General features: G+C 37.0%; 1 protein-coding gene across 1 annotated transcript in view; it reads right to left on the bottom strand.

Moving 5' to 3' along the window:
* The window catches only part of Grin3a (glutamate ionotropic receptor NMDA type subunit 3A), a 188,516-nt gene that overhangs the window by 113,226 nt on the left and 49,748 nt on the right, over positions 1-25,542 (bottom strand). Inside the window, exon 2 of the mRNA XM_052175785.1 lies at positions 20,025-20,629. Coding sequence (XP_052031745.1) covers positions 20,025-20,629 — 605 coding nt within the window. The remainder of the gene's footprint in view (positions 1-20,024; positions 20,630-25,542) is intronic.

The raw sequence follows: 25,542 nt of genomic DNA on the forward strand, positions 1-25,542 counted from the left end.
TAGTTCATTTGACTTTATTAAAAGCTTCTAATTATACTATTAGTCAATAATCAGTGTTGATTTGTAAGGTAATATAAATAAGATTTTCAATTGGAAGACTACACTAAATTATTTTTGAGATAGCTCAGAGTATGTACCAGATTGGTGTTTAATATATTTATGATGTATTTTGAAAGCCATATTTGCATACACAATCTTAACATGCTAATTGAAAGAGGTTCTTATTCATTAAAACAAATGAAGAAAGATGTTCAAAAAATGACACATCAATCATTCAAACAACTAATTACTCACAAATAGTCACTATATGCCATGCACTATTTGAAATGCTAAGTGTATATTGGAGATAATAGATTATGCATTTCTACTCCACACAGAGAGAAAGAAAAACATTTCAGGAAAGTAATGCATGCCTGGTATTTTGGAATACTAGTTGCAAAAAGGGAAAATAAAGATAACAAAGACTTCTCTCTGAGAAGATGACTGCTCATTAACAACAAAGTCCATTATCACTGATGTGGGTATGTGTTTGACATATTTAAGAGCAGGATAGTTGAAGATGAAATCAGAGAAAAACATGTAGAAGAATAAATTTGCAAAAGATTGGGTTTTGTAGATAATTACAAGGACTTTATTTCATCTCTGTGTGAAACGCACAGTTACTGGTGGGGCTTGAACAGAGAAGTGCTGTGATTTGACTTCTGTGCTAACAGGATTGCCATGTTGCTGAATGGCCAACTAAAATGGCAAGAGCAGAAACATGGCCAGTTAGGAGGCCATTCCACATACCCAGACAAAAGGTGATGAAGGTGTGGGCTGAGGACTGACTGTGGTAGACTTACACTTGATATGTTTTTATCTGGGATGGACAGATTTGCTGATGACGTAGAGTGAAAGATGACGCTAATGGTTGGCTTAGACATAATATAGATAATCTGGGTCATCTGGAGTTAATAAACAAAGTCTAAGCAGAAGGTACAAGATTGGGCACCATGAGCCTTTATGTGGCAGTTAAGAAGAGCCATTGAGATCACAGTGAATACTGTAGAAGAGCAGAAGTCCAAAAGTCCTGGGTACTTTAACAGGTTGGCGTGTCACAGGCAAGGAAGACACAGTAAGGGGAACGGAGATGTAAGCAGACCTGGAGAAACAGTGTACTTTACTGCAGACATCAAGTGAAACAGTCACAAAGGGTCTCAAATGTTTCTAAAAATCTGAGTAAAATAAAGGCTTAAAGTGAACCATTGGATTTAGCAATGGTTTGCTGGTGACTTCTGAAGGTTTTCATCCCAGTAACTCAGTGCACCATTTTTGGGGAGAAGGCAAAGAGAGAAGTTGGACATTAAGTCACTTTAGAGGGCCATGTTGTGACAAGGAGAACAATGGGATATCAATGGAGGCTGAAGATCAAATGAAATACCACAGGAGAGTTTTGTTCATGTTTATATAGTGTATATATACCTACACACATGCATGTACATATTGGTGATATAAATACACTGTGATTTTGGCTAGTTGGAATGATTCAGTACAAATAGAAAATGTGCTGATATAGGAAAACATACAGGACTGTCTCTAATATGACACTCTGGAGACAAGAAGGCTTGTACTTAAAGCACATATGGTGGAATGATATGAAAAGTCAGAGAGATTATATGGCCATGGAGCAGGTGGGCGTTGGGCAGCTGTCATCAGAAGGTATGTGTGAGGTCTTTACTGATTGACTAAATCCATCTAATGTATTTTAAAGATAAATTATAGAGGGTTGGAAAGATGACTTCAGGGTTAAGTGCACTCCCTACTCTTGAAAAGGATCTGGGTTCACTTCCCAGTATACAGATGGTGGCTCACAACCATGCTAACTCTATTTCCAGTGTATTTGACAGTTTGGACTTCAACAGGTACCCATAATGCACATGGGTGCAGACATACATGCAGGCAAAATATTTGTACATAAAATAAAGTAAGTAAGTCTAAAAAAATAAATAAAAAAGATAAATCATAGATGAATCCAATTAGCTCTTTCCTCCTTTAATTCATTGAGAAAAATGTTATTGTATTTTTAAAATGAAGTAAAAGCATCTTTAATTGGAAGGAAGTGAAGGACTTCCCTAAGAAATGACTAAGATAAATCTTAGTGAATTAGTGTTTTGCTCTCCTACTATTTTGTGACTTAATTATAAAATTATCCGGGCCCCACTGTTTTCTTTTTTTAAAAGAACTTTAAAAAATTATTTTTATTTGATGTTTCTTGGTGTTTGGCTTACCTGCTGTCTGTGTGAGAGTGTCATAAACCTTGATACTGGAATTCCAGACATATGCCATGTGGGTGCTGGGATTGAACCCTGGTCCTCTGGAAGAACAGTCAGTGCTCTTAATTACTGAGCCATTCCTCCAGGCCATAAGCCTGGCTATTTTCATTTGCATTGTTCCTATTTTTATTCTTTGAAAATTTCATCTCTGCTGCAATAAGAATCTAACCTGGAGGACAGGTGTAATCCAAGGAACTAAATGGGTTATTGGGTGGGACAGGGTGCAGTTAGGGAGAGGGACTTTTAGAATATAGGTGAAGTGAAAACAGGGAGAGGAAATACTTGAAACAGAAAGGTTCAAGCGGTGAGTAGAGTGATGGCTATAGGAAAATCAATGGGCAAGGGGAGACTGACCAAAATAAAAGGAGCCCGTGATCTACACAAGTAAGATCTTATACGAATAAGTGTGGATAGTAGAACATGCATGTTGTGAAACAATAGGGACAATGCTGGGTACTGAAGAGTTCAGCCAGATTTGGTGTATAGAGTGGGAGATAAAAGGATAGCTGGTGGATTAACCAAAACTAAGGTTGTGGAAGCCTTAAGACACACTACTAGCTTGTGAGCTAATTAAAAATATTTCAACAGCAACAAAAAAGGAAGTTTGAACAGTGGGATCCTGCATGGGTGAGCAGTGCTGCTCCCACACAACATAAGTTATTAAATGAAAACCTTATTGCCGGGGTGTGGAACCTTCCTATGAGTTATTGGTCATGGAGGCCCCAGCGGTACCCAGAACAATATAGGCTATTGCCATTACTCTTGGTTGTGCAACATAACTAGCTGGAAAGTCCTCATTGCTAAGATACCTCACACTTAGGTTTCAGGACATTGAAAAATCAATCTTGAACTGGTCAGGAAACTTTTCCCTGCTGGCTCATTTTCATGGTGCTAGAAAGTGCTTCTCAGCCTGCAAACAGGGGAAGGGGATTATGTCAATGCTCTCACCTCCATGGACCCTCCATGCTACCATATTAACTTAACAGGCAAGATTGGCATACTATGCAACAGTGATACGGTAGTTTATGAGGGGTAACCAAACATTCTCTGGATTGGATCTGAGAGTTGTTCCATAGGAGGGAATTCGTGCCTGGTAGTACAACATGGTCAAAAAACATGGTTAGGGGAGTCATAGTCCCTGCACCAGACCCTATCAGTGTGCTTGGCTAAAAGGTCATGTTTTCACACCATCCTATTTATAGATAATGCTTATATTCATAGATCTGTGCTTCTCTCAACCTCAGAAAATAATGAAATTCTTTAATACTTATGCTTAAATACTTTTTAAAAATACTCAGCTAAGTTTTCTGAATCAACTTTGTCAAATGATTTTATTCTAGGCCTTCATTGCTACTAAGATGTATAAAATATTACATGTACTAAGTTTCCCACTCAATTTCTTCTCAGTTGATTGCAATTTTGAATTTGTTCATTCTAATTTATTTCTAGGTTTCTCTGTTTTGCCTTTTTCTCTTTTATGTTGATGAGGACGCATTTGTAACAACAATTTCTTATATAATAGACATTTAAAGCTATAAACATAGCATCAAATATAGCATACTTATTTCTTTTTGTATTACAGAAAGGGGAGTTAGGATTTTTGGGGATGGGACAGCTTCTACATATTAATCAAAGGTTCCACCATTCATCTATGTTCTCAGACCCTAAAATATTTATGTTTTATTTTTAAAAACACGGTATTACTGTTTTTGTGGGGGAAATGTTTAATTGATTTTTATAAATGTTGAATGAACAAAAAAGTATTTGTTTAATTTAATTTCACATGTAAAATAAAGTTTGTTAACTATATTTTTAAAGAACTCCTGTGTTAAGAATTTTCACCTGAAGAACTTCGAATGGCTGAGAAGCACCTTGAAGAAGTCAAACTATCATTATTTGCAGATGATATGATAGTCTACCTAAGTGACCCAAAAAACTCCACTAGAGAACTCCTACAGTTGATAAACAACTTCAGAAAGGTGTCAGGTTATAAAATCAACTCAAGTAAATCAGTAGCCTTCCTATACTCAAAGGATAAGCAGGCTGAGAACGAAATTAGGGAAATGACACCCTTCACAATAGCCACAAACACTATAAAGTACCTTGGGGTGACTCTTACCAAACATGTGAAAGATCTATATGACAAGAACTTCAAGACTCTGAAGAAGAAAATAGAGGAAGACCTCAAAAAATGGAAAAACCTCCCATGCTCATGGATCAGCAGGATTAATATAGTTAAAATGTCCATTTTGCCTAAAGCAATATACAGATTCAACACAATACCCATCAAAATCCCAACTCAATTCTTCATAGAGTTAGAAAGAGCAATTCTCAAATTCATCTGGAATAACAAAAACCCCAGGATAGCTAAAACTATTCACAACAACAAAAGAAATTCTGGGGGAATCAGTATCCCTGACCTCAAGCAATATTACTGAGCAATAGTGTTAAAAACTGCCTGGTATTGGTACAGTGACAGGCAGGAGGATCAATGGAACAGGATTGAAGATCCAGAAATGAACCCACACACCTATGGCCACTTGATCCTGGACAAAGGGGCTGAAAACATCCAATGGAAAAAAGATAGTTTTTTCAACAAATGGTGCTGGTTCAACTGGAGGTCAGCATGCAGAAGCATGCGAATTGATCCATCCTTGTCTCCTTGTACTAAGCTCACTCCAAATGGATCAAGGACCTCCATATAAAGCCAGACACTCTGAAGCTAATAGAAAAGAAACTGGGGAAGAACCTTGAGGACATTGGTACAGGGGGAAAGTTCCTGAACAGAACACCAATAACTTATGCTCTAAAATCAAGAATTGACAAATGGGACCTCATAAAATTACAAAGTTTCTGTAAAGCAAAGGACACCATCAAAAGGACAAATCGGCAACCAACAAATTGGGAAAAGATCTTCACCAATCCTACATCAGATAGAGGGCTAATATCCAATATATATAAAGAACTCAAGAAGTTAGACTCCAGAAAACCAAACAACCCTATTAAAAATGGGGTACAGAGTTAAACAAAGAATTTTCACCTGAAGAACTTCGGATGATGGAGAAGCATCTTAAAAAATGCTCAACTTCATTAGTCATTAGGGAAATGCAAATCAAAACAACCCTGAGATTTCACCTTACACCAGTCAGAATGGCTGAGATTAAAAATTCAGGAGACAGCAGGTGTTGGAGAGGGTGTGGAGAAAGAGGAACACTCCTCCACTGCTGGTGGGGTTGCAAATTGGTACAACCACTCTGGAAATCAGTCTGGCGTTTCCTCCGAAAACTGGGCACCTCACTTCCAGAAGATCCTGCTATACCACTCCTGGGCATATACCCAGAGGATTCCCCACCATGTAAGAAGGATACATGCTCTACTATGTTCATAGCAGCCCTATTTATAATTGCCAGATGCTGGAAAGAACCCAGGTATCCCTCAACAGAAGAGTGGATGCAAAAAATGTGGTATATCTACACAATGGAGTACTATTCAGCCATTAGAAACAATGAATTCATGAAATTCTTAGGCAAATGGATGGAGCTAGAGAACATCATACTAAGTGAGGTAACCCTGACTCAAAAGGTGAATCATGGTATGCACTCACTAATAAGTAGATATTAACCTAGAAAATTGGAATACCCAAAACATAATCCACACATCAAATGAGGTACAAGAAGAAAGGAGTGGCCCCTGGTTCTGGAAGCAGTATTTGGCAAAACCAGAACGGGGAAGTGGGAAGGGGTGGGTGGGAGGACAGGGGGTGAGAAGGGGGCTTATGGGACTTTCCGGGGAGTGGGAGGCTAGGAAAGGGGAAATCATTTGAAATGTAAATAAAAATATATCGAATAAAAAATGGGGTACAGAGTTAAACAAAGAATTCTCACCTGAAGAACTTCAGATGGTGGAGAAACATCTTAAAAAATGCTCAACTTCACTAGTCATCAGGGAAATGCAAATCAAAACAACCCTGAGATTTCACCTTACACCAGTCAGAATGGCTAAGATTAAAAACTCAGGAGACAGCAGATGTTGGCGAGAATATGGAGAAAGAGGAACACTCCTCCACTGCTGGTGGGGTTGCAAATTAGTACAACCACTCTGGAAATCTGTCTGGCAGTCCCTCAGAAAACTGGGCATGTCACTTCTGAAAGATCCTGCTATACCACTCCTGGGCATATACCCAGAGGATTCCCCAGCATGTAATAAGGATACATGTTCCACTATGTTCATAGCAGCCCTATTTATAATAGCCAGAAGCTGGAAAGGACACAGGTATCCCTCAACAGAAGAAGGTTTGCAAAAAATGTGGTATATCTACACAATGGAGTACTATTCAGCCATTAGAAACAATGAATTCATGAAATTCTTAGGGAAATGGATGGACCTGGAGAACATCATAGTAAGTGAGGTAACCCAGTCTCAAAAGATCAATCATGGTATGCACTCAGTAATGAGTGGATATTAGCTTGGAAAACTGGAATATGCAAAACATAATCCACACTTTAAATGAGGTACAAGAAGAACGGAGGAGTGTCCCCTAGTTCTGGAAAGACCCAGTGTAGCAGTATAAGAGAAAACCAGAACAGGGAAGTGGGAAGGGATGGGTGGGAGAACAGAGGGAGGGAAGGGGGCTTATGTGACTTTCGGGGAGTGGGGAACCAGAAAAGGGGAAATCATTTGAAATGTAAATAAAAAATATATTGAATAAAATTTAAGAAAAAAAAGAAATGTTCAGCATCATTAGTCATTAGGGAAATGCAAATCAAAACAACCCTGAGATTTCACCTCACACCAGTCACAATGGCTAAGATTAATAACTCAGGAGACAGCAGGTGTTGGTGAGGATGTGAGAAAGAGGAGCACTCCTCCACTGCTGGTGGGGTTGCAAATTGGTACAACCACTCTGGAAATCAGTCTGGCGTTTCCTCCGAAAACTGGGCACCTCACTTCCAGAAGATCCTGCTATACCACTCCTGGCCATATACTCAGAGGATTCCCTGGCATGCAATAAGGACACATGCTCCACTATGTTCATAGCAGCCTTATTTATAATAGCCAGAAGCTGGAAAGAATCCAGAAGTCCCTCTGTGGAGGAATGGATAGAGAAAACGTGGTATATTTACACAATGGAATACTACTCAGCAATTAAAAACAATGAATTCATGAAATTCTTAGGCAAATTGTTGGAACTGGAAAATATCATCCTAAGTGAGGTAACTCATTCACAAAAGAACACACATGGAATGTGGTCACTGATAAGTGGATATTAGCCCAGAAGCTCTGAATACCCTAGACACAACTCACATATCAAATCATTCCCAATAAGAAGGAAGGAGAGGACCCTGGTCTAGGAAGGCTTGATGCAGCATTGTGAGTACCAGGACAGAGAAGTTGGAGGGTGTTGTTTGGGGAATGAATGGGAGGAGGGAAGAGGACTTATGGGACTTATGTGGAGGGGAACACAAAGAATATAGAAAATAAATTAAAAAAAATCTCCTGTGTTCTTAATCTGTTTCTTAGGAGATGGGATAAAGAACATGAACAAATATTTCACTTTGTGTGTGCTTACTTTTCTGCTATTTTTATTTAAAAGCACCATAGCTGTCATATTAATTAATACGTTTTTATTTAGTGTAGTTTGTCTAGATATTTGAAGTTTGAACATACTTCCTTGTTTTTTATTTCTGTATGCTTTTTAATATGGTCAGATTAGATAGCTCTGCATCACCTGAATTAGTATTTATCGCTTTTATATCACAATTGTACAAGTGGTTATGCCAGTATATAGTAATATATAGGGGTTTTAGACTTGGGACAATATATTGAATACTTTTAAGAAAGCATTTGAAAGTTAGTGTATTACAGAGTTATACTTTTTTAAAAAAACAAAACAAAACATCTTTGATAATGAATTTTTTCTATTAGTGAAAGAAAGCCGTGTCTAAGAAGGGTTTGGTATACCTTTTCTTGGAGGGGAGGGCACATCCTATCCCCACATGTATGCTCATATGCACCTGTGCCACATTTCAGTTTGTGGCCACTGCCCAAGGTGTTCATACCATTTAAGTTAATTGCATGATTTTTAGAACAAATATTTAGCATGCAATAAGAAATTACTTTCTAAATAGCTAACTTTAAATCATGAAGGAAACATGCTTTGGGATTGCACCAGGACACCCAGTGTCCTTTTCTTTGTGTCTTTAGAGCTGCCTATATTTTAAAGATTTGGAAGACTCCATGAACCGTCTAGTTTAGGTGCTTTTGGAGGGATATTGTCTATTCTGCACAATCTCTGTGTGATGATAGGCAATTTGATCACATCTATATGAACTACATTTATGATTTCTGTGAATTCTCTAGTCAATTTTAGTACTTTGTGTTTTAGTTGAAAACCAGCTATTGATATTTCTATCACTGACAGATTTGTTTTCTGTTCTTTTAAAAGAAAAATCAGCTTTAATAAATTATGTTTATTTCCTAATTGCCAATTAGGTTTTTGCAAGCATGATTTTAAGAGATTTGCTTATTTTATTTTATTTATTTTACATTTTGAGATTTGCTTATTTTAATTATTTATTTTAAAGAAGTTTGGCTGTGCTCAATAGCCCAAGCCTAAAATCCCACTACTCAGGAGTCCCAGAAAGGAGGGTTATGAGTTCAAGGTCTGTTAGGACAACAGCTTAAGGTCAGGCTAGGTAACTTGGTAAAGACTCTACCTTCATACAAACACTTTTCAAATGCTTGTAATACAGCTCAGTGGCAGAGTGCTTTCATCATGTGTGAGAGGCTGAGTTCAAGCCTCAATACCACAAACAAACCAACTACAAAAACAAACAACAAAGACAAGAAAAACACAACAGCTTCTGGATTTATTCAATTCCACCATTTTGATATTTTAGGACACCAAAACATCAGACTTTTGTCTTATATCTTAAGTTCATCATAAAATGTCTTTTTTCCCCACCCATGTTTACCATATAAATTTTAGAACAGTATCATTGAGATCTATCTACTTAACTATACTTACTACTTTACTCATATATAAACTACTCTGATAGTTTGAACTTTTGCTTTCAAAATGGCTAATAGCTGCATAACTGAAATGGTTTGTATTTTGGTTTATTGTACTTTCACAAATAAAATCCTTTTTCCTAATTTAATAGCCTATATTAAGTGGATAAGCATTCAAGACATTAATTAGAGAAAGTCAGCATACATTTTCTACGGAATGGTAACTGCTGTGTTTATTTGAATTTTTAATGAATTTCACTATTCATATTTTTCACCTGAATTTTTCACATGATTTTTACTTAATTCAATTTATCTGAATAATTTACATTATTCATTTGCCTTTATCTTGCACTAAAATTTTTTAAAGTTAACTTTTAAAGTGCCCCCCATCATAAGTACTATTATTTTATTAAAAATTTTAAGTCAAAGCACTAATTAGGCATCAGTCTGATTTCTTTGAGTTCAGTCTCACACACACACACACACACACACACACACACACACACACACACACGGTGTCTTCTGCAGTAGACCTTACAATCACTTCTTAGAAAGCACTTGATAAGCAGCCTTGCCAATAGCCTATTCTGAGATTCCATGGAGTTTCATGGAGTCAACATTGGTCAGCAACTCAATTAGATGTAAGTCATTGCTGATACTGAAAGTTTTGCTTGGAGAGGCAAGATGTCTAGTTGAGGCACTGCTTTCCCTGTTATTTAGCAACTCCATTTAGATTTAATCATATATGTATATATTTTAAGAGGTTTCAACTGTGGCCCCCAAAGACTCTTAGTGTTAGCTGTCCCTCCCTGTACTCTCTCTTACCACTCTCTTCTCCCCTCATTTCTGTTTAATCCTTATGTTCCACTCTGTCCCCTGAATCTCCACAACTACATATTTTATGTCCTTTTTCTTGAGAGATCTTCCCCTTCCCCATAGTCCTTTCCTCTATACTGAACTTCTGTGATTATAGCGATCGCAGCATGCCTAGTTTTTCTGTCATATTGCTTTGTTTGGGCATTTTCTTTTTTTACCTTACTGATCTTTTGTTTGTATATTATTGTCCTCTTATTTTGTGTTTTTATGGTTTATTTTGGGTGTATATTTCTTGTGTTTTTCCAATATATATATATTCTGATATGTTTGCTTTTCTTAATTTGTCTGTCATCTAGAGAGAGAGTGAGAGGAAGAAGGTCCTAGCTCTTCATAGGACACACACTGGCTTCGACTTTGGTCTTACTTTGCACATGAACTTTTTATCAAGTGATCTCACTTGTTTTCTGTTTCTTCCAGGCTGTTCTGTCCTCACAACCACTCTGCCACTATAGCAGTCCATTTATCATATCTATACATGGGGACATCTATCTTCTCTCTAAAGCCTTAATGTTCATTTTCCCCTTGGGGAACTTCTTAGTTCATTAACAAATTCTGCATCCTCATTCTCTCATACCTTGAAAAATGAGCTGACTTTCCCCTTCATGATCATCTCATTATATTAATATTTTCCTACTGAAAAATGGGAGATCTGTTCCTCCTCTATAAAGTTCTACAATAATCTTTCCTGTGAGAATTAATTTTGACCTTTTGTCTTTGCTCAATTAGTAGTATATTTTTCTTCCTTCCTTCCTTCCTTCCTTCCTTCCTTCCTTCCTTCCTTCCTTCCTTCCTTCCTTCCTTCCTTCCTTCCTTCTTTCTTTCTTTCTTTCTTTCTTTCTTTCTTTCTTTCTTTCTTTCTTTCTTTCTTTCTTTCTTTCTTTCTTTCTTTCTTCTTCCTTTTTCTTCTCTTTGAGACAAGGTTGCATGTAGCTCAAGTTAGCCTTGAACTCCGTATGTGGCTCAGGATAACATTGAACCCCCTAATCTTCCTGCCTTTGCCTCCAAGTGCTGGATTTACATGCATGCACTACTATGCCTAGCATTGTTAGGAATCTTGACAGTATTGTTACTAGTGCCATCCTTTCAAACTCCCCCTGCACCTGCATCATCTAGTTGTAGTTAGGGCTGTTGGGCTCAGGTGTCAGATTTACGTGTTTTTTACATACTCGGTCTGAATATTTGTGTCTTGATATGCTTTCATTCAGCTCCCGATATAACAGTTCTTTAATTGAAAATGATTTTCAGTCATATTATTTTGTATGTTTAAGCATGTGGGCGTTTGTTTGCACCACAGTAAGCACATGGGGTCATCACACTTTGGTGGCAAGTGCCTTTACACCTGAACCATTTCACTTGGTTTATACTGCGCCCATTCCTTTTCTAATTCCCCTGAGAACTAACACTCTGTGAAATCCATGTAGTTACGTCTCCTTTACTATCTCACTCCTCTCTTGCATCCCTGGAGGACATTCCTCCTTTCACATGTGACTTGTTTCTAGCTCAACTCTCACTCATGGCTTCGTTTACAGATGTAGACCCCCTGTATTTGCTTCATTAGAAGCAAAGTTTAGATATTTTAACCAGAAAACTAACCTGAAGACACAGTTCACTACTGCTGGACATTCCTGTTGCCAACCTCATCAGAACATGCTATTTTGATATTAGTTTGATTTTAGTTCTCCATCTATGAGACTTGTCTCCAAGTTGGACATCAACCGTATATCATTTCCTAACCTACACACGGAAGTACACCCTGTGCCCCTAGTCCTCATTGTAGCTTGAAGTGTATTCTTGAATGTCAGTGGATTGTTCCCATGTTTGGCTTTTCAGACTATAAGATCCCTGTAAACATGTGTTTCAACATGTCTTACATTGAAAGAGCAGAACTGCCACAGCCTTGGTGTTGTCATAGATGAACCCTCCTGGCTGATTTCATGGCGCAGACTGCCGAGCTGAAGAGACCCACCTTCATCTGTCACATGGAGTCAGCTTTGACTCTTAGCCATAGCATAGTGTCTGTCCAGGGGAACTTCTCCGTGCTGTCTGTGTGGCAAGTGCAGTTAAATATACATCTTAGAGCAGACAAGTATCTTAAAGCATTCATTGCTCTGGCAGAAGAGTGGGCTAAATCTGCCAGAAAGCTTTTGCGTTTTCAGCTTATAGAGTGTTCAAAGCATTCCGATTCTGATACGCTTCCTTCTGAATAATGGATGAGATACAAAAATAGAAATTAGTTCAATGGGAATGCTCTCTGATAATAAGGAACTTAACAGGAAGTAGAAATGGCTAAAATTTGAGTTTCAGAGCACTGGATGCCAATATATTGTAATCACTGATATTGTCATATTTTAAAACAACACCCAGGCTCATCTTCTCCAAAAGCACTTTTACCAATAAATGGACAAAATCAGTTTAACAATAAATATATGCACCCATCTATGACTCATCAGAGTCTGTGTTTTGCCAATACTTGCAAAATTCAGTTACAAGTAAAACTTCATAATGGAAGAAGAGCTGCTGACATTCTTGGATTTTCCCATGAGAGGAGGAAAATAGCAAAAAAATGCAAGTCCTAATGCAATACATGCTTAATGTTGTTCTGCTCTTGGTGTATGTGAAGAGGAGGAAATCTGACGTGTGGCTAAGGTACTCAGCTTTTCCTTCAGATCCTGTCAGTGGCAGGCCAGCACTCTTTTTTTTTCCCTTCACATTTTCTGTCTCCCCCCTCCCCCCACCCCCAATCTACTGCATGGAAGTAAGAGAACTGCCCTATAGCCAAAACGCTTTCTTTTTGCCCTGGGTTTTGCCATGGCCTTTGGCTCCTCACTTCTGTGGTCTGTGACCACTCTTTGGCTGTTCTTGGTTGTTGTATTTATTCTCCTAACTTAATTTATGCTGGTTCTTTAGTTCTAGTGGGAATGCTAGCCCCAGTGCTGATTTCTCTTCCATCATGGCTGGAGCATGGTTCTGCACATGGAACATTACAGAGTATTTACCAGCTAGACAACCCTCTGAAGGGCTATAGGATGTAGAGAATGGTGCAGTCTGGAGACAGATCTAGACTTCAGAGTGGAGCTGTTAACATTGTTCTCAGTAGACTCAGAACTTCCTGATCTATCTCCAAATTTTACAATAGATGCTCATGAAGTGAAAATGTGAAAAAAGAATAAAATTCCCTTTCAGGCACATAGCAACTTGGAAGCTCCACAAATGTGCGGAAATTATCCAGCTTAATACTTGCTGCATACTGAATCCTCCTTTATTCATTGTGATAAGGTCCCGAGGTAATGTGCATTTTCTAGTGTTCCTTATCTGAGGTGCTTATGATTTAAATCCAATTTTTAGACTCAACTCATGTCATCCCTTAAGTGACCCAGAAGGAGAGAAACAGTCACCAGATTTTAGTCAACTGGTCTAGTGACAGGGTTTCCTGCTAGACACATAGAGGACTGTACAATATGCATTTTTCTTCCATAATATAAACTCCCTAAGTGTTCCAGCAGAGAAAGCTAAGGTAAGCAGGTCACAGTCATCCATACAAGGTCACCCATAAGCAATGTGTTTTCCTTTGGGCACTGGAGAGGCAGGACTAAAGAGCAGCATCTAACGCTGGGGCTTCCACATTCACTGAACTTGTAGTTCTCTTAAAAGTTAATGCTGAAACCTACATGCTAACCAGTTGTCTGAGTGGAGAAACGTAGGATATTATTCACACATGGGCAATTTTGCCTCTTGATTTTAAATACCACGTGGCCAAAAATATAAATCATATAGTCATAAAGTACTAATTAAGGAAATTTTATATTAATACTAAAAGTATATTAGATGTGGAGAAGGTAAATTTGTTTAACAATAAATTTAAAGGTTATTCAGTTTAAATACCTTTGACTAGTTTGAAATGCTACTACATAATAAAGCTAATAGCTAGAAGTATCCAGAATTAGAATATCTTGAAACCCCAAGGTTTTCTTTTCTATTTTCTTTTCTTTCAAAATTTCTAGCATGCAGGAATGGAGCTAACACCAACATTAATTTAAAGAGTTTTTAAAAAATGAACACAAGCTTTTACATTTCTTCTGGAATTTTTTTCTAGTGTCTCTTGATACCTGGCACATAACAGAGTATTAACAACTATGTGCAGAATCAATCATTTGAATATTACTATTAAGAGAAGGCCAGTGAATCTCAATAATTGCCTGGCCATGTAAACAGAATGACAATCAGGAGAAAAGGCTCATTAGCCTATGTGGGAGGTTTTAGGTCCCATGAGATTATTGAATCTAATTAAAGAGAGAGTAAAAGAACAGCAGCAGATGCAGTGAATGTATGGTAAGAGAAGTAGTAATAGTTGGCTCAAAGGTACTGGTAATTGAACAGTCTAGTTATGGGAAATGGATAAGAATGATTAGATGTCTGTTCTCTGCTGCTGAGAAGACAGAGGAGTGGACTGGAAGCTTTCTGAAAGACGAGTCCTTTGTCTCCTGGGCTCTGGGCCCCCAGCTGAGGGCATGATGCAATACCAGAAACAAATGTAGGCAAATGTATGATTGAACATACAACTTTATCTAGTTGGTGGAAAGCTTGGAGGATACAGAAATAAAGTTCAGAAATTGTTCAAATAATAGATTATTCATTCTACTCAGCAATGTAGAGTTGGACTGTTAAGCTTGACCTAGTGGCATAGACCTGTAATCATTGTTGCTTGAGAGGACTAGGTTAGGATAATCACAAGTTCAAAGTCACTCTGGGTTAAAGGGCAAGTTTAAGCCTACATTGATCATTTTATCAAGACTCTATCTCAAAATATGTATCTGAAAAATAGACATATTTATAAATATGCCTAGGCTAATGTTCTGTTTCCTCTGACATCCATTAGTCAAATGCAATGGAAACTCTCTAGCTTGTCATAAAAACCGTATGTGGTATGCTGTGAATACTTTCCTAATTCAATTAATGCTCCAGTTGTGTTACAGTTTGTCTTCAGGTCTCAACACATTCATATATTTCATTTGCTATGCTTAAGAATTAGTTCCAAATGTAAAAACTTGCATTCATTTATTAAAACATATCACCAAACCTCTGAGAATATTAATGGATATTTTCCATGTATTTTAAACCTCTATATCCTTCCAAGCATAGTGGCCCAGTCCTATCACCCCAGCATATGGGAAACCAAGGGCGGGCAGAAGATTGTGAGTTCTAAGCCAGACTGGGATACATAGCAAGACTTTGTCTTATGGGAAGGGAGAGAAAGGTGCTGAGGTTTGGCTTTTTGTTATCTATGGTATCTACTGTAATGCTAAGTGTGTGCCCCCTTTCAGAACTTGGTTGTCCAGAGAAGAGAAAGTTTGCATGTAGACCTTGCTCCCAAGTTATTTCTGATTGGTAACTTAAAATGTCAACAGTCAATAGTTGGGAAGAAGAAACATAGGTGGGGTTTAGATTTCCTGGGCTTGGGGTCAGAGAGGAATCAGGATGGAAGAAAAAGGTGCAGGAGGAGGAAGGAGAAGCCGCCATGGGTTAGGTGAGCCATAAGAACGTGTATTATTAGTAAGTAATAATTGGGGGTGCAGATAGGAAAGTAGATTCTAATGACATAGTGGGTAGGTAACTGCCTAGCTCTTGTGCTGTTCAAGGCTTCTTGTAAGTATAAAGGCTCTGTGTGCCTTTTCTCCCAGAACTAAATGGTCACACGCAGGGTAGAAACCCCAGGTTGGGCTTAATAATTTCTAGAGTGGGGGCAGGGTGTGTGTACATGTATCCCAGAACTTTATAGCTTACCTTTATGCATTATGCTGTCAGCTCTAAAATGACAAGACTCAGGTACTTAATATATCTCCTTCATCCTAGTTCCAGAAATGGTCATAGATGGAGTGGAAACACAGATGTACATTCATGGAGGCATTGTAAAGATAGCATGTCACCTACCATTGCCCCCCAAATTAACATTTAGTAAAACAACTTTCTAATACATTGTTAAAGATAACACAATGACCTTGGTCCTCTAATCCTTTTGTCTACTTGAGTCGTGATGGACATTTGCTCTGGCTGGTGGGAGACTGAGAAGAATAAAATCTCTTATACCTGTAATTATGTCTGTGTAGTCTGCCACAAGAAGTTATTTTCCTAGTCTAAAAGTCTGTACTGAAAAATGCCATGTTTGGGGGAGATTTCATTAACATTTTAAAATGTTAACAATTCTGTCAGCCCAAACCAAAAATGACTGTGTGAGAAATGAAAGCGTGCATAGCGCTGCACCAGCTAGTCACAGCTCATTGTCCTTCTGGCCCTTATTATGCTGTGAGGGAGTGGGGTCAGCCTCACAAAATTTAGGGACAATTAAGAAAATTACTGTATGCAGATGTGACTTATGGACTGAGAATAACTAACTTTTCAAAAGATTGGATTAAAACAAAACAAATAAGGATGATGGAAAATCCACATCTGTTTTCTGGCTTAAGGCAGCCTTTAAGTTATTCATTATACAGACTCCTTCCGGGGATATGCCAACTTTCCCTGACCCTGTCCTGAACACTTTGAAACTTTTTCTTTGACTGTACTCCTTCGGGAGTTTAAAAAAGTCCTAGGCATATTTTCTGAAGTTCTTTGAGCTCATTTCTCACACATACCATGGGGACGAAAATATTGTCACTGACCCCTGTGCATTATGAACTGCCTCTGGGCTCCAAACCTCACATTCTTCTTTTGTAATTTTCAAACTTTGTGGAATAAAATATGTGGAAACAGTCATGAGGGTACAGCCTTTCACCGTAGAGACGAAAATAAAAGAAGTAAAAGAAACGAAGAAAACTCGAGTATAAGTGGTTTGATCAAAGTTTATATTTAGTTTAGAAAGTATTATTCGTCAACTATCCATTTTTCCTCTAAGTAAGTGAATCTGGAGACACAAATACAAGAGAAAGTTTTCTTTCTCTATAAATAAATTTCAGTAACTATCAATTAAGTATTCTGTATACTAACGTGTGGACTAAGTCAAACAGTGTGTCAACTTAATGGAATTTGTATTTCCCTCAGGAGTCAGACAGGTCAGGATGAAGAAGCTATATACCACTCAGAAATCAATAGAAAAAGTGCCATAGGGACCTTGGAGAGGGAGATTTTAGGTTTGTGAATTACATTTACTGTGTGAGTATGTGTGTTCGCATGTATATGGTGTGCATGTCTACATACATTCATGTGTATGAATGCATGTTCATGTATGCATGTGTGTGAGATTGCATATGTATAAGTATGTATGTATGTATGCATGCATGCATGTGTGTGAGATCGCATATGTATAAGTATGTATGTACATGTGTATGGATGTATGTATGTATGCATGTGTGTGAGATTGCATATGTATAAGTATGTATGTATGCATGCATGCACAATCCATTGTGCAACTATGGGGGTCAAACGACAATATATAGGAACCAGTTCTCTTCTGCTGAGGGGTGGGGTGAGAAGAAAGCCTTTGATCTAGGTGGATACTGATTGACTCACTGAGCAATCTTGATAGCCTGAGAAATGTGATTTTACTGAAAATTAAATCTTAGGAAGTAAAAAAGATCACTTGACCTTTCTAAAATAAATTATTGAGGTAATACAACCTGTCAAAAAATATTCTTACTCATTTTCCCTAAATGTTTTTAGGACCCAAACAGATTTTTTTCTTGTGTTGTCCATTTTACATGATGCAAGAGTATGCTAAACAATACAATGTAATTTTCATTGTGTTTTTTCCTGACAGTCATTCTGAATAAACACTGTTAGAATCATATGGTGGTTAGAAAGGAGAATGCTTTTATTTCTTAGGTAAGAACCTCACTTATGTACTAGGGTACAAATGGATTAACTCTGTGTAGATATTGCAAAAATAAAATAGACATAAAATTTGTGCTTATGAAAATTAAATGCTATATGGCCAAAAGAGAAAGTTAAGATGGTATACTATCAAATTTTACCATTAGTAGACTTTTGAAAATTAATTTGAATTAGTTTACTTTTCTTTTCTTCTTCTTTCTCCTGTCTATGAAATAAGGTCTCCCTGCATATCCTTGGCTGGACTGGAACCCACAAAGATCCTCTTGCTTCTATCTCTGAAATGCTGGGATTAGAGGTGTGTGCCATCAAACCCATTTTATGTTTTTGTGAACAATATTGTGCTGTGCCTTGTCTGCATTTCTGTCATACACTTAGCTGTTAGCAGATTGCTTGTGTATAGTAAGTTCTCAGTACAATTATGTATAAAATCATGAAGACTTTCTGGCTTTTACCAAGTGTTTGTGTTTTCTTAAGATAAGACTAAAATTTATGTATAGTCTGTATAATCTTTGAGAGTATTGCCTTAAAATGTGTTTCAGTCTACAGGGAAGAGTCACCTCTGGAATGGCTCTCATTCTTTGATATGGTCCTCATTCTTTGATATCTTTTAGATAAAAATCAAGTAGCCTAAAAATATCACTCAAGGACATTCCCCTTTCCCAGTAGACACATTTTGTCATAATTAAAAGCCCATTTCCATTTGAGGGGTTATTCTCTATTTTAAATATTTCCATTCCATCTTCAGAGTCAAGTGAGCTACTAAACATAAATATACCAAATTATTACATGCACACATATAATTAAGTATAAAATAATAAAAAGCATTTTAGCAAAATACTCTAAAGGAATGCTTACTTTTATATTCTTTATATTTGTCTACAATTTATCTATCTATCTATCTGTCTGTCTGTCTGTCTATCTATCTATCTATCTATCTATCTATCTATCTACCTATTATCACCTATCTATCTATCTATCTATCTATCTATCTATCTATCTATCTAATCTATTTATCTGTCATCTATCATAAATCTGTCATCTATCATAAATCTATCATCTTCATCTATCAACTATCTATCTATCTATCTATCTATCTATCTATCTATCTATCTATCTATCTGTCATCTATCATAAATTTATCTATCTATCTATCTATCTATCTATCTATCTATCTATCTATATATCTATATATCTATCTATCTATTAATCATCTATATATCCTCTACACATCAGCTTTTGATTTACCACCCACCCATTATGTAGCTTCTATTTTTTATCTGCTATTACAACAATTCCACAAGTAGTAGGATCTTAGACTTATATTGTTGTAATTTTACATGCCTTTCCTATAAGCAGACATAAAACCTAAAAAACTAAGGCTGAGAGAAACTGGGTAACTTGATTAAATGATACAAGAATAAGGAGGCAGGACTAAGATTCTATTTCTGTATAGTTCTGAAATCTCTGCCTTTAACCAGGGTCTAAACTGTCTTAAAAATTTTGGAGACAGAAAAGTACATTTTCATGTAACTATTTTTTCCTTTGCATGTGTTTAGAAATTTTTGTTCAGTTTTACTGATATGGGACAGGATAAAGAAGGAAATAATTATTCCTTGCTTTTATGTGATCCAACCACGGGCTAATTATTTTTAATACACAATTTCATGGCCTATTTATTATACTGTATTAAGCTAGTCTATGCTATCTTGATACATTAGAATATTGAAGCTCTAAGCTTTTAAATATCCTGTCAAGAACTCAACAGTGAGTAAGGAACTAACAAGTGCATAGTACTGTCTCTACCATACAGCACTCAATACAGAATCAAATTAGAGAGAACGTATCATGAGATACTAGTCTTTAGTTGCCCTTAACTATATCAGGACTATTGGCCCTTAGAACTACACAGAATCAAGATTTCTGCACAGTGGATTGACAGGTAAACTTTACTTGCTATCCTAGGTCTCTGGATGAGACTGTACCCCAGGATTTACATCCTACCTTGACAAATATTGTCCCGAAGTGAGATTTGTGGTTTTCACATCCATGCAGTTCATTGTGCTGGGAAGGAGAGCAAGCTCTGGCTGGATCATGGTGGCTGTGGCTACAGCTCTTGCAACCAACTCCATGGCATCCTGAACATAGTACTCAAAGACAGACTGTGTGGTTTTTCCATGAGCAATGAGCCCTAAGGGCAGGCCTTCTGTCCTCAGTTCCTCCACATTCTGTGAGTCTCCTAAAACCCAGTGAAGTTCAGGAGATGATAGCCCAAACTGTGTAGACATTTCAAATATCTGCCGGATACTCCCCATGTCACAGCCAAACATCACCATCGTGGGTGTGCTGTTCTTAATGTTTTCCAGCTGGACCTGCAGGAAACTTAGAAGGTCCTTTGTGGAGGAAAGGTTAGCAGTGATGTTGATGATAGACTCGAGGTGGAACTTGGAGTTATTCTCCGTAAGGAGGAGGAAGTCGGTGATATTCCAGTCTTCCTGGCATAGCAACAAGCTAAAATTGTACCAGTTGTTCATGGTCAGGATTGAGACAGTGACATCAGCATCAGAACTTAGTGAAGTTTCTAAACTCAGCTGTAGGTGCAGGGGATTCTGTATTTAAAGATAATGAAAAAGAAGAATTAGAACGCATTGCCCGAAGACCATAACGAGGTACTTTTGTTTTTCTGTAAGGCTAAAGCCTCTCTCTATTTTTTCCCCTGTGATATTTTCTCTGGAATAAAATTCTCTTACTTGGAAAAAATAGTGTTCTTTATCTAATGAGGAATCAATACTTCATCCCATTTTCCTGATGTTTTTGTTTGAGTACCAGAGAGCATATAGCTTCTGATGTAAATGTGAGAAGTGATATAATCACCTGTGTGGTCTTAGATTTTTATGGGGTTTGTCTTACAATCAGTCCATTTAATGTATCATATTTCTTATACTGTGTTTAATGATTCATTTGTTAAACGTTTCACTCAGGAGAATAATTGGAATAAATTGCTTTGTTTCTGTAAAACAACTATCAGAGACAAACTAGCTCAGTGCCACTCTTGTATAAGAAACTATAGAATATGAACAGGCCTCTAGACCCTTGAGCAAGGCTCTTCTATAACACATGAAGTACTGTATGGCACATACATCATGGTTAAGTGTATAGTCAAGGTTAAAGCATTGGTTATGTTTCTATTTGTGTTGATCTTGAGGTCTTGCTATCAAAAAAATTTGTCATGGAATGTATGCGTGAAACTTAAATTACTATTTCATCTACTCATGGAACTTGCTATCTCAATTAAGGAAGAGTTCCTTAATTTAACAGTCACAAATTATAAATTACATAGTTGAAGGGTAGTCTTTTAACATTAATAAATTTTTCATATATTCTTTCCAACAGACACTTGACATATTTACCCTTTAACAATGATTTCCTGAGATACTTTAGAACAAAGCTTTATAAATGCTGGTTGCACAACAAATACCTATCAAGTGAATTAAATATCGTCCAATTGGTAAGTATTGAACTATCTCTGAGAGCTTGCCAAAATTCTGGTTTGTAATAATTTTCCTTTCCTATAACACACAAAGGCATACCAGGTAACTCATTTTTTTTCTTGAACCAGGGCAAATATTTCATACAAACTTTCTTTTCACAGAAATGGATTTGTTTGCATTTGTATTCATTTTTCCAAACAATGCATTCGCATCCATCCAGATTCCTAAAGTATTTTAGGTTGTTTTTAACCTGAGTCCTCTGAGCCTGAATCTACATTAATGCTTCTGTTGACTGACCTTAGCTGCAAAGAACAACATCATTATAGAGAAAATAGTTTTTAGATTAAGAACAAAAATTACAAGGCTATCTAAAACTCTTTTTCCCCTTTATTATTTTATTTATGAGTACAGTGTAGCTGTCAGAGATACCAGAATGGGGAATTGGATACCATTACAGATCGTTGTGAGCCACCATGTCGTTGCTGGGCATTGAACTCAGGTCCTCTGGAAGAGCAGTCAGTTCTCTTAACCTCTGAGCCATCTCTCTAGCCCCCTGTTTAAACTCTATAAAGACATTAATCTTACTTTCTGTGTTTGGCCTGACAGTCTCTTGAGTATTAGGTTATCTTAATGTCCTGTTAAGCTTAGTAGACATTAAGACTCCATCAATCCCAAAACAAGAATGTGAATAGCATCTAGAATTGATTGACATGATCCGTTCGCTTTGCTGGAGCCTGCCTTTCTAATGCCCCCATGAAAGTATTTGTTGAATGTATTTATTGATGTATGGCTTCGTTTTGTGGACACAAATGTCTATGTGACCTTGTCCTCCATGGTCTATATCATTTACAATGACTAGAATTTGTGTTCCCTGGTTGTGGCCATCAACATTTGGTTCAGAGTATACTATTTATTTCTTTGAATGTAGAGCTGTTTTTGTTTTTTGTTTTTGATTTACTTTTTCATTGCCTTTGTTCATTTGTTATTATGTATGTGTATTTACAATGTATTGACTTATCGTGACTTGAGTTTTTATTTGATTATTTCTGATGACTACAAAAACTTAATCATTTCATATATGCCGTATGTTGTTCATCCCTTAACTGCAGATTGCCTCAAATGATACTGTTTATCTCACACAATAGACTAGAACTGTGTCTTAAATTTCTCTTTTGACAGATTGAGCCAGAGATAGTATATGTCAACTGGAATTATTCTTTCATTCACCCCAGTTCCTGGACTTTGATCATAATCTGAGAGACTAAAATTTGATAGACAGGAAAGAAACCATTTCCAGAACAGTTTCAAGAACCCACATTTTGCCTGAATTGTAACCAACGTTCATTTAAATACTTCCCACAGAAGAATTCACTAAATGAGTATGAGTAATAGACTTGTTGTATGAAGGCAAGAATGAAAATAAAACGTGCTGATCATATTGATAATTCAGCATTAGATGGAGATATAAAAGTATTCGGCAAGAAAAAGCAAGATGGGACTTAGCTAACAAGTTCTCTTCTTTCCCAGCAGATAGTGATTAATCCATGCAAGCAGGCTCATCCTTATAATCAATTCTGTTGAGGAACTCCAGATGTTGACATTAATTCTTTCACTGTCTTAAGGGGAGCAATTCTTCAAATAAATATTTATTAAGTCATTGCTTAGAAACATCTAGTGATACTTATTAGCAGCTGCACATGCAACATCTTGCAATTTTTCTCAAGTGATGCTAAAGTCCCCCTCCCCCACATCTCTACATCTCTCTCTCTCTCTCTCTCTCTCTCTCTCTCTCTCTCTCTCTCACACACACACACACACACACACACACACACACAAATACGCATAACACATCATTAATGAAGTCCAGATTTATAGTATAAATTTTGTTAAAATATTCAGTAAAAATAAAAAAAAAACATATTGAGCCAAGTTAAGAGATTTTGAAGAAGAAAAGCATAGTAAGGTCTTTCTTAGGCAAGAATAGTTCAAGTACGGAAATATGAAGAGAGAAGTAAGAAGTAAATAGAACAAAAGTTAACATACACAAAGAACATCAATTAAATATATTCAATTAATCATCGCTTCTCGACCTTTTGGCTAAGATCAAGTGTAATATATTCAATTAATACATTATACATGAAATTCAAAGCAAAATGGAAGGAAATATGAGATTGAGTTGAGAAAAGAAAACATTTAGAAAAATAATATAATTTAAATTCCTAATTCTGCAATAAAAATAATTCCTCTTGGGTAGTGTTGGTGCATTCCTTTAATCTCAGCACTTGGGAAGTAGGGGCAGGCGAATCTCTAAGATTGAGGCCAGCCTAGTATACAGAGAGAGTCACAGAATGGCTAGGGCTACATCAAGAGAAACCCTGTCTTAACAAATAAATAAATAAATAAATAAATAAATAAATAAGTAAATAAATTCATTCATTCATTCCCACATACCAATGGCATAAGTATAATATTAAAGCATTAAAAATAGTCCAACTGAGTGAATATATGAGAATTTAAGATTCACTAACTGAATAATGTAACCTGTTTTTTCTGACATGAAAAAATCTATTATAAACAAAAAGTGAAGGAACATGAAATATCAAAAAAAAAAACATTTGCAGCAATGGTAATAGAAAAAGAGTTGTGTTCACAATAAATAGGGGACATTTAGTCAAGAAGGCTACAGAAGTCTTTACTGAACACACATCCAATCCAGAAAGACAATTTTAACCTTGTATTGTGAGATGTGCCCTCTGCCTATGCAGTGAGTAATAGAGGAACAGTGCATAAGTAGCTGGGAAATAGACAATTCATATAATTAAAAATCCCAGCAGTTACAACAAATCAAATAATAAAGTATGGTAGGGCTAGGACAGGAGGACTATTCCAGGAACAGGGCAGCAGAAGTGGGAGGATTCAGATAAATGTAATATACAGCATCCTTTAATTGGATTTTAGGAGAGTAAATGAGAGATGCATTTGAAAACAGGTGATCACTAGATAGGCAAACAAACAGTGATGTCATTCTACAACAGTAGTATCTTCCATATACTAGATGAATATTGGCTATATGTCATGCTTCTGTTTATCTTTGGTCTGATCAAGCAGTGTCCGTTCAAATAGTGTCTATGATGCTCTCACTTAGGTCCCAAGCTCTCTTTCCGGGTAATGCCACTGCCCTTTTAAGTTATCTGAGTTTTCCTCTTTTGTGCTACATGGGATTAGGTCTTAGAAAATAGGATGAGCTACGTAAAAATTATGTCTTCATCACTTACAAGCCATAGGGTTACCTGCAAGTAATTTAACATATCAGCATCATAGACTCCTATCTCCCAAATGACCACAATATACTATTTCCAGTATGAAATGTGGTAATGCTCAGAAAGTGTCCTGCACAGACGAATATCCAGTAAGTGGTAACTGTGGAGACTTGCTTGCAGAATGTCGTTGTTGAGTTGGATGTGTTTCTAAAAATGATTATTTTATTGCTATGCCTCTCACACATTTTGTCTATTTGCACACAGTGATTTCAGTAATAAGATACTTTTTAGAGATATCAATTGCACTCACCCTTTTTTTATAGGAAACAGAGGCTTCATCTCATGTGACTTCTACAGTCTTTCTTCCCTCTCTCTCATGAGGTTATCCAACTCTAAGAGGAAGGACCGGATGGAGACTTCTAATTTAGACACTCTCCACATAATGTCTCCACATAATGTGGCTACCATAGGAAGCCTCTTTAATGATGACGAGACAAGGCACAAATCTGTGAGTATAGCAGAGTATCATATGGGATCATTTAATTGATTTTTTTTGTGCCAGCTTGTTTGGTTCTACCCTAGCTCTCCTGGCCATCCAAGTTCGTGTCAGGCATATGCCTCAAGCTAAGCAAGACATTGACTGGCCACCCCCAGAGGTTCTGCACCACCGTTGCCTCAGCGTGTCTTGAAAGCAGGACAGATTGTAGGGCAGTGTTTGTGGCCATGTTGGCGTCCAGGTTTCTCTTTTTATTACCTGCAGAGAAGCCAAAG

Source organism: Apodemus sylvaticus, chromosome 3, assembly GCF_947179515.1.
Source record: "Apodemus sylvaticus chromosome 3, mApoSyl1.1, whole genome shotgun sequence".
NCBI lineage: Eukaryota > Metazoa > Chordata > Mammalia > Rodentia > Muridae > Apodemus > Apodemus sylvaticus.